The sequence below is a fragment of the Dendrobium catenatum genome, unplaced genomic scaffold, assembly GCF_001605985.2.
Source record: "Dendrobium catenatum unplaced genomic scaffold, ASM160598v2 fragScaff_scaffold_1482, whole genome shotgun sequence".
In the NCBI taxonomy this organism is placed as follows: Eukaryota; Viridiplantae; Streptophyta; class Magnoliopsida; order Asparagales; family Orchidaceae; genus Dendrobium; species Dendrobium catenatum.
Window position 1 is genome coordinate 951027 of NW_021319944.1, and position 11264 is coordinate 962290.

The 11264-nt window shown below is 32.7% G+C and overlaps 1 protein-coding gene across 1 annotated transcript; it reads left to right on the forward strand.

Moving 5' to 3' along the window:
• The first annotated feature begins 9768 nt into the window (after positions 1-9768).
• Positions 9769-11264, forward strand: LOC110102965. The gene has a single exon (XM_020831491.2). It carries the CDS (start codon positions 9937-9939, stop codon positions 11065-11067), a length of 1131 nt encoding a protein of 376 aa, XP_020687150.1. The 5' UTR covers positions 9769-9936; the 3' UTR covers positions 11068-11264.

Sequence of the window (11264 nt, forward strand, 5' to 3'; positions counted from 1 at the left end):
TTATCTCAAATAAAACCTGAGAATCACGGGCAAATATACATGACAAGTTCTTCTAGCGAGAAGCTATAAAACAACTGAAGAGCATTTTACATATAAAGAGCTAATATCATTATTATTATTATTTTTATTGTTGGAAACAAATTTTAAGAAAGAAAAAATCTTTATTCATATTTGAAAATAAATGCAATATCCCATGATTTCATTAAATAAAAATAAATAAAATAATTTTTAAATTATATTTTTTCTTTATTAAACATTAAAAAATTCAAGAAAAGAAACTTTGACTATTCAAAAATAAATATGAAGAACAGTCTGAACAGATAAGAATAGGAGTTGACTTCAATACCCAATTTGATATAAATAATTATGGAGAAAATTCACCACAATTAATAGAAGGTTTCATGCCTTTTTTGACGAGTCAATCACTCACATCCATTAATAGAATAATTGAAATAGAAAAAAAAATAGAGCCTAAAGCATTAATCAGTTGGACTAATAAACTTACAATTGGAATTTAAAGAGTTTTATTCTTAAAATAATATCGATTTAGGCTTCGTTTGGAACGACTTTCTTACGGTTTCTTGAAACCAATTTTTTAGCATAAAAATTAAAATTTCGTACTAGAAAGCTATTTCAATAAGTAGTAAAAAATCGTCTCAAACGAAACCTTAATCAGTTGGACTAATAAACTTACAATTGGCATTATTTTGATGCTTTGCCTTTAGACAGCAACCACAATTTTAACTTAGGCTTCGTTTGGGGTGGCTTTCTTATTGCTTCTTATATCAGCTTTCTAGCATAAAATTTTATTTTTGTACAAAAAAAAGATAAACTTAAAGAAGCAATAAGAAAGCTATCCCAAATAACATCTTAACTAGGCTTCATTTGGGACGACTTTTTTATTGCTTCTTAAAACAAAGTTTTAGAACAGGATTTTAGTAAAAAAATTTAATTTTTGTACTAAAACTCTGTTTTAAGAAACGTTAAGAAAGCTGTCACAAACGAAGCCTTAGTTTGGGATGATTTTCCTACTACTTTTTAAAGCACCTTTATATGACAAAATTTATTATTCTAAAAATTTTTGTACTAAAAATTTATTTTAGATAGTAAGAAAGCCATACCAAACGAAGCAATCACTACAACTTTTTTGTTACTTTCTAACAGTTTTTCTAAAATTTTTGTTGAGAAAATTCACTTATTTTTACCAAGAGTAGCTAAGGCTTCGTTTGTGATAACTTTCTTAGTGCTTTATTTTTTAGACCCCAATCATAATTTATGTTTGACACTATTTTTTTGTTGTATTTAAATTTTTTTTGAGCTAGTAAATTATTTTCTACAATTGTTTTAAAAAATAATTAGTACAACAATTTTATGAAGTAGTAAAATAGCTGATAAAAAGAAACTTCAATTATTTTTCACACAATAACTTCACAATTAATTTTATAAATAGCAGCATTAATCCCAAACAAACACTTAATTAGTTGGACTTAACTGACAAATGGCTTTATTTGTTGCTAAGGCAATGCCTTTTGTAGTATTTATTGTCTTATACTTTAGCTAAAAGTGTATAATTTTATTTATTATTTGAGTAATACTAAGTCAGTGTGGAATTCCATAATTTCTGTTAATTTCACATTTTTTTTTAATTTTTTTGGGTATAATAAAGAGAAAGGCAGAGATAAATAGCTTAGGATTCTCTCTTGTATTTTTTTTTGTTTTCGATTTAATATGTTTCCAAAGTATTTTTATAATATATTGTTTTTCATTTTTTGCCTCTTTATGGTATTTAATTTTAATATTTTTGTCTTTTTTTTTTTGTGCAAGAGTTTCAAAGCTTTTCATAACAATTCTAAGTTCTATGATCTTAAAGCATATTTATATATATGAAAAAATAATATTAATTTTTTTTACCACTTTCACATTATTTATAAGAAAATCAATTTTCATCATAAAAAATATTAAATAATTGTATATATATAATGATAATTATTTTATCAAGAAGACCCTTAATTTGACTTTATTCAAAAAGAGAAATCGATTTGAAATAACTTTTTTATTGTTTAGCTTTTCAAACCGACCCACCGAGGCTTAGGATGGTTGGTGGGCGAACATGATTGGAAACCCTCCATCCTGGGTTCGAATCCCCCTACTACTGCCTCGCCTCTTTAGTGGGGCAAAGTAAGTGTGGGCATAATGCTGGTGGGTGGTGATCACACTAGGTTCCACCGAGTGATTAGTTATGCCGTCAAGTGCTCTATTTGGAGTGATATCAGGAAGATGCCCCGTTCCAAAAAAAAATATTCAGACTGTAATCATAATTTTTTTAGCAACTACTTATTTACAACAACAAAATTATAACTAGGAAACTATTTTTTGCAGCATTAAAAAAAGATTACTTTCCTCACAACAATTTTACAAGCTTTTACAAAAAGCTGCAGTCATCTCAAAGAGACAATTAAGGCTTCGTTTGGGATGACTTTCTTACTGCTTCTTAAAATAATTTTTTAGTATAAAATTATAAATTTTAAACAAGAAAATTGTTTGAGAAGCAATAAAAAAGCCGTCCCAAATGACGCCTTAGGACGGCTTTCATATTGCTTTGTAAATTTGATTTTTGATACAAAAATCTCTTTAAAATAAAGAAAAAATAGTGGTATAAAGCTGTCTCAAATGAAGCCTTAAATTTTATCTTCGACGACTTTCTTGCTTTCTAGTATAAAAATTAGAATAATAATAAAAAAGACACATAATTTGTATTGAGTCAACTTGACCCTCATGAATTATTGTAGGCTAAAATTAAAATGATGATTTACTTTGACCAAGTCAATCACATAGGGCTTGAAATGTATATTGACTGCAATATTGACCACAAGAATTTTGGGAAAGAACTTCAAAAGTCTCATTTGGTTTAGTCTTATGCTACGTGGGAGAGTAATCTATCACAAAATAGATAATTAAGTCATTTTGGCTCTCATTGATTTGACAGAATTGTAAGAACATAAATGTCAAGAAATTGATTGGAAATTGAAGAAATATATTTTTTATATTCTAATTGAAGAGAAAATAAGTTTATACTCTTTTTTTTCATATTATATAGTGCTTAGAATTAGGGGTGTCAATATTTGACACGACATGAAAACCCGACCCGTTTTTAGGTCCGGGTTCGCAGATTCGACCCGTTTAAAAAAACGGATCGGGTACCCGCCGGGTCAACCCGAAAACCCATTTATTTAAAAAAAATAGAATTTCCTGCTGCCCCCGCCCGCGCCGTCGCCCGCTGCCGAACCCGCGCTGCCAGGTTGCCGGCGTGCAGCTCTCGCGCCGTTGTCTTAAAAAAATGACATTTAGAAAACTATTCTAAATAGAAGAAACTCTTCCGTGCGGAGTTCAGATGGAAAAGAACCTATATGACTGTGAGCGTACAAGCTATGTACAAACAGTGTATACACAGTTTGAACCAAACTGTGTATAAAAATTATACACAGTATACACTCAGAATCTGTTACGGAATAATTTCTCCCAAACAGAGCCTTAGAGGGCAAAAAAGTTAGTTTTTTTTTCTTAGAAAATTTTATCTTAAAAAAAAAGACTTAGGCCTAATTAATGAAACAACATAAGGGGTCAAACTTAACCGTCCTTGACAGCAATATCCTTGGCTACGTCGTAGGGCGTTGCAAAGCAATTAATGAAAATATTTTTAGAGCCCGCTGGAAGGTTGGAGAATTCAACTTCGACGACATATGTCATTTGCTAATTTATATATAATTAATTAATTAACTAATTGTTATAATTATTATTATTATTATTTGGACTTTAAATTAGGAATTAAATTAAGATTTTTTTGGAATTAAATTTATGATCATCTGAACACTAATTTCAATAAAATCATAGTCGAATTGAACATCTCAATAACACAGATCTATCAATACTGAAAATTATTTGATTTGACTTGAAACGAGTCCAAATCAAACACCTGAAGTGTGGTTAGAAGCTTAAGGATATTAATCAAAGGATCAAGTGATCTCCAAATTTTATATGCTTATAATCAAATCGATCATCTTGATTAAACAAATCAAATGAGTCCAAGATTTCTTAATTCTGATAATAATAAGGAACTAATTAAATGCTTCAAAAATATTATATAATGAATGAAACCAATATGACTATCTAATGGAGTGCTTTGGGTTTGGTCAGATTTGTCAAAATGCCACTCTTAGATAATTATAAATTGTTCATCATTCTCCACATGAAAAAAGGGTTGGATAGGAGAGGAGGAGAGTGCTCGACAACTTCCTAGACCTCTACCAGAGCACCATTTGACAACCACTCTCCGGCTATCTCAATTAGACCCGCATTTTCAAACCACTCATATCTACCACCGCTATGGACCATCATCATCCAATCACCTTGTTGAATCACTATCATTGGCTACCTCCGTTGAATTGCCACCATTCAACCATTTCCACTAGGTTAATGTCATATGATCATCATTGTTAGATCATTAGATCACCATCATCTGATAATCGTCTGTGGGCCATCATTATTTAACCAACTTCATAGGAGTCTCACTATCTAAACACTACTATTCGACTGCCTCATCTGACCATTGTCATTATAGTGATGTTGCCTGACAATTATCACTCAACTATAATCCTTTAACCATTGGTGCCCAACAATGATTCTTTGGTAATTGTTGTCCAACTAAATTCATCTTAACATCATCACCTAACTACAATCATCAGACCGCCATCTCCAAAGTTTAGCCCTCTAACCATTATCACCATTATCGCTAAACCATGGTCTCTTGAATATTATCTCCAAACTTTGCTCTCCTAACTATTATCACCAAACTATGATCCTTTGGCAGTTGTTGCCCAACAATAGTCCTCCAATCACTATTGTCTAATAACACCCTCCCAAACATGGTTGCCCTAGTATTGCCTCTTAATTGACCATCACCTAATTAGAGTATCCTAACCTTTGTTGCATGACTAGAGTCCTCTAATCATTGTTGCCCTGTTATAGTCTTTTTATCATCATTGCCCAACTATGATTCTCCAATCATCGTCGTCTAATAATGTTTTTTCAACTACCATCATATATATACAAACTCTTTACCATTATAGCCAAACTATAGTCTCCCAACCATCATCGCTTGGCCACGATCATTCCGCTAAAGTCTTCGGATAATTATCCCTTAAATACAAGATAACCCATACATATAAGGTTAATGCAAACCATCAACACCAACAATGTCACCTGCTAACTTCGTCGATCGTAATTGCCACTAATATTGACGAACACCATCACCTATAAGGATGATGCATACTATCGACCCTAACTCCAACTATCGATAGCAAAACCAATATTTATACTAAGCTTCTTGACTTTGGTCTCCTCTGCTGAAAGGAAAATGATTGAATCAATAATAAACAATCTCTTGAAATCAAATTCAATAACTCAAAACTCTTCCACTATGGAGTCAATCCTCTACAATTACGGTTTATTACATTGTGTCACTACCTTCCCTAATGATAAAAGAAGGCATTATATATTTGTAACTGATGACATATATTAGTATAATCATTTTGACTAACCTTTTCATTTTTCTAATTTTCTTTTAAGTTAAATATTTCTCTATATATCCCTATAAATGTTTTAGCATCTCATGATCAAAATTTATTCTCTATATTTCCTCATTATATTATAAATTTTATTTAATTGTGAGGACCATTTTTCAATTTAATGCCGACATTTCCAGCTAACATTGAATCCAAAGGGTAGTTGAAATGAACAATATTTTCACTGTATTATATAGAAATTGTTTTTTATTTCAGTACGTTATATTCATAACATTATTAATAAAATTTAATTATTTTTTCAACCCCAACCTTTTATGCAAATATTAAAATTCTGCACTGCAAAAAAAAAAAAATCATTGGTGCAAAATCAATAAAGATCACAATCACAAAAAGAAAGATTATAATCTGGACGGCTAAGATGTCATAGAACGAGTCTTTGACGTATATTGATCTCTTCAATATAACTCATAGGCAAATAAAAATATACTCAAATTTATAAATTATTCTTAATTGTGAAGAATATAACTTCATTTTTAAATTTAAAAGGCAATCATGATTAGTAGAATTAATAGTTTAGCTAAAAAAATTAAAATAATTATAAAATCAAATTATTTTTGGCACAAATTGAGGGTCTATTTGGTTGGAAGTAAAATTTGTGTAAACTATTGTAAATGCATGAGTTTTAAAATTATTAGTGTTTTATTGGATGAAAAATGAATGCAAAATAAAAGAAATATAACGAAAATCATTTTAGTTCATTTTTGAGGTAAATTAAATTCACCCTATTTTGAGTGAGAACCGTTTACATGGCAAACAAGCTCGCTTGATCGCCGCCACCTGAGATCGCCCACCATCGCTGGCCAACGCCACCTACTGTTGACTATCCCCGTACCACCTATCGCCAACCATCACCCCGCTGTCCACCACCACCGCCGCCACCACTACAAGTGATCGTCGCCTATTACGGTCACCCACCGGCCACCATCATCTTTGAATATCATATTATATTTATTTTACTTCAAATTAAACAAAAAATATATTTATATATTTTTTACTTTATACTCATCTAAACAAATACAAAATACTATTTTTAAATATTATTATTATTTTTATTCTACCAAACAGCCCTTTAGTAAAGATAAATTATAAATATATATTTATAAAAAATAATAATTCGAATGAGCCGTATTTATTTGACCTTATTTCAAATTAAAAAAAAAGGACAAAAAGATGATTCACAGCTACTCATAAATATATCTTTCCTTACTGCATTCCACGTTTCACGTTTGTATGTATTAAGGTTTTTTTTAGTGGTTATTATTCATGAAAAAGAACATTCTAGATGACTCAGTCAAAAGAAGAAAACCAACCCTCTTTGATTAGCATTAAAAGGAAGGCTAGCTCCCCAGCACCCATTCCCGAACGCTATCCAAATTCTACATCAAATTTCCTATCTCTTAAAGGAGAAATTATTACAGGCGGATCCGAATACGATCAGACTCTAATATATATAACTTATATAAAAATCATATTATATATATATATATATATATTATGTGTATAAGTTGTGCACAGGATGTGCATAAGCAAGTGCATTAATCATGTGGTTTGTACATTTTGGAGTCCGTAACTTCTCCTCTAGAAGAGGACAAAAATTATGACAAAGCATTTTGATTAAAAGGAAGGCTAGCTTTTCATTTTTGAGTTTTCTACATCAGATAGGCAAAATCCATATACGACAAGACTCCAATATATACAAGTTGCATAACTTATATGCAAAACACATTTTATAGATCGACATACTATGTACAAGTTGTACACAGGATGTGCATAAGCCAATGTATAAGCCACGTTACTTGTACATATTGGAGTCCGTAACTTCTCCTCTAGAAAAGGACAAAAATTATGACAAAGTATTTTGATTAAAATTAAAAGGAAGTAGCTTTTCATTTTTGTGTTTTCTACATCAAATTCTACATTAAAAAGAAATTATTACAGACATAGTATGGATGCGACCGAACTCCAATATATACAAGTTACTTGACTTATATACAAAACACATTTTATACGTATCATATGTACAAGTTGTACACATGATGTATATAAGCCAGTGTATAAGCCACGTGGCTTGTACATACTGGAGTCCGTAACTTCTCTTGAAGAGGACAAAAAGTATGAAACGTATTTTGATTAAAAGGAAGTCTAGCTTTTCATTTTCGGGCTTTCTACATCAAATACTACATTAAGGAGAAATTATTACAGGCAGAGTCCAAATGTGTCCGAACTCCAATATATACAAGTTACGTGACTTATATACAAAACACATTTTATACATATCTTATGTACAAGTTGTACACATAATGTGTATAAGATAGTGTATAAGCCACATGGCAGGTACATACTGGAGTTTGTAACTTCTCTTGAAGAGGACAAAAATTATGCAAAGTATTTTGATTAAAAGGAAGCTAGCTTTTCATTTTCGGGCTTTCTACATCAAATTCTACATTAAGGAGAAATTATTACATGCATAATCTGGATGCAATCGGACTCCAATATATACAAGTTACGTGACTTATATACAAAACACATTTTATACATTTCTTATGTACAAGTTGTACACAGGATGTGTATAAGCCACGTGGCTTGTACATATTGGAGTCCATAACTTCTCCTCTTGAAGAGGACAAAAATTATGACAAAGTATTTTGATTAAAAGGAATGCTGGCTTTTCATTTTCGGGTTTTCTACATCAACTACATTAAAGACAAATTATTACAGGCAAAGTCCAGCTGCGACCGAACTCCAATACGCACAAGTCACATGACTTGTACATATTGGAGCCCGTAATTTCTCCTCTTGAGGAGGACAAATAATATAACAAAGTATTTTGATTAATTGTTTTTGTTAAATGAGTTTTAATAGAAAATTCTAACTTTATATGCCTCATAAGATCCCAAGTTAAAGAAAAATAGATTTTTATTTCTTTTCGGCATGCATTGAAGTTTCATTTGGATCAAAATATCTCAGAAATCCATATTACTTTTTAAACTTTGTTGCTATAAAAATTAATTTGAGCAAGATTCAAATATTATTAGAACATGATTAAAGAGATATGTGACAAAAAATTCTAATCAAATATTTGAGAGAGCTTAGTCATAAACAAAGATGAAGATGAAAATGTTGCATTCAAACTTTGTCTCAAAATCATTAATCATAAATGAGAGTAGCAGAAGCTGAAGAACGCATTGAGAATTGGAGTAGATTAACTTTTTTGCGTGAATGGTCACTTAAAGAAACTATAATATTCCCCTAAGAAATGAAATATCAATCATATTACTCTAATGTCAAGCACTATAAGGATAAAAAGTTCAATCTCTCTTTTAATATATGTTTTAAATTTATTTTAAAATAAATGTGATATATTATTAATCAATTATTTAATTATTATATTATATTAATCTCAAAACAAATTTAAGTGTTTAAATTAATTTTAACTAAATTTTGTTCAAAATAATTATTATATAGATATTAATTTGTTTAAATGATGAATACTAAATGAAAGTAAAATGAGAAGCTTAAGGCTTAGTTTAGATAGCTTTAGACTACCCATTTTTTCTTGCTATCAGTAAATATTTATATTAAGGCTTCATTTGGGATGGCTTTCTTGCTGCTTCTTAAAACAACTTTCTAGTTCAATAATTAAAATTTTTATACTAGAAAGCTGCTTTAGAAAATAACAAGAAAGCCATTTCAAATGAAGTCTAAAAAATAACTTTATAAAATAGTAAGAAAATCGTGCCAAACGAAACCTAAACTTACAATAGGGAAGAAACAACTTCAATCAAGTGTAAGAAATCGTTTAAGCTTACACCCCTTTTTTTTTAGTATTTTTTACCAATCATCTTTGTCTCCTCGATCTCTCTATCTCTCTCTCTCCAAGTCAATTTTCTCTCCTTTGCAATCTCACTTCTCTCTTTCACCTCAATCTACTACATTTTTGTAAATCTCATCCTTTCTTGATAATAATTATATTAGAAATGATATAATATTAATTTTAAAAAATTCAAATTATTATAATTACTTAAATATTAAATTTATTTATTAAATATTTATATTACACTAAATAAAAAATTTCTTAAACCCCATTTTAATTAAAATTATATAAATATATCCATCTCATAATTTCTGTCCTTCTAGAATCCGTTTTTCCACATTAAATTCTCTTTCCAAACCCGAAGACTTTATCATCAGGCCTACAATCTCTAAAGGCGACAAAGAAAAGAAGAAATCGGATAAAAACAGGCGGCCGGAGACCCTTCTGTTCTGTCATAGATAATTCAGAAGAGCAAAAAAGATGGAAGTGGTGGTGCCGGTGCCGGAATTCCATTTCCACACAGCCATGACTACGCCGTACATCAGCGCGCCGTCGAGCCCCCCGAATCACTTCACCGACAACTCATCCTTCATCGAATTCCATCACAGCCATCACGTCAGTGCTCCCAGCAGCCCCACCTCTTCCGCAGCTATCTACGCCGCCTTCCGCAGAACCGCCGCCGCTACCCGCGGCAGCCGCCACTCATCCATCCCTTTCGACTGGGAAGAAAAGCCAGGCACGCCCAAATCCTCCAGCTTCGATCAAAAAGAGGACGAATTTGACCAAAAAGAGGACGAATTTGACTTCGACTTCTCCATCGGCTTCAGCGGCCAAAATATGGACAAGTTATCGCAGCGGCCGCCGGCATCGCATGGGAAGGTGGCGTCCTTGGCCACCGCCGACGAGCTGTTCGAGTTTGGAAAGATCCGGCCTTTGAAGCCTCCACCGAGACTCTACTCGCCGGTGATGGGAGAACAGGGGCCAAAATCGCCGAGGAGCGGCGGATTTTTGTCTCCCCTGCGCCGCGGCCGAAACCGGCGGGGAAAAGAACTCGACCCCTTCGTTCTAGCCATGGTAGAGGCGACGAAAAGCCGAAGGGAATCGAGGTCTCTTTCTCCTTTTGGTGGCAGAGGAAAAGTAGGAAGCTTTCTAACTCCTGTATCATCCCCTCCTCGAAATTCTACTCCCATGGCGGAGAAGGGCGGGCGAGGGTGGATGTATCGGCTTAAGGAATTGCTTCTCTTCCGAAGCTCGTCTGAGGGACGGGACAGAGGAGAAACCAAAAACAAAGATTTTTCCAAGTATGGAAGCTCGTCGTCATCTTCTTCAGCATCGTCGACATCGTCGTTGGGGTCCGCGAAGGGGAAAACAGGATTTAGTGCTGCGGGCGGCGGTGGATGCGAGGAATCGAGCTGCTCGAGCTTCAGGTCGGAGGAGAGTGGATCAACGCGCCGAGGGCCGGTGGTTCCGCAAGAGCTGGAGTTTACGGAGAACAGAACGGTGGTAGTGATGGACAAGAAGTTGGTGGTGCCGCACAAGCAAAGTATGTTCAGCGTCCGCGGATTCACCGCCGGCAAGTTTGGCGCGTCCTTCATCCGTCGACGGACTTGAATATAGATGGTCTGTTTTGAAGATTTTTTTTTTTTTTTTAATTTTAATTTCATGTTTGAAAAGATGGATCGTGCAGACTCATAACTAATATAGGAGAGATTATTACGCGACTGAAGCAGATTTTTGTTTGAACTTCAATCTTATAAGATATTTAAATTTTTTCTTTCTGGTACATATTGTGTATAGAAAGGAAAAAA

Bases quoted from the DNA above. Each gene is read 5' to 3' on its own strand.
- LOC110102965 (XM_020831491.2), top strand. From the start codon at position 9,937: ATGGAAGTGGTGGTGCCGGTGCCGGAATTCCATTTCCACACAGCCATG.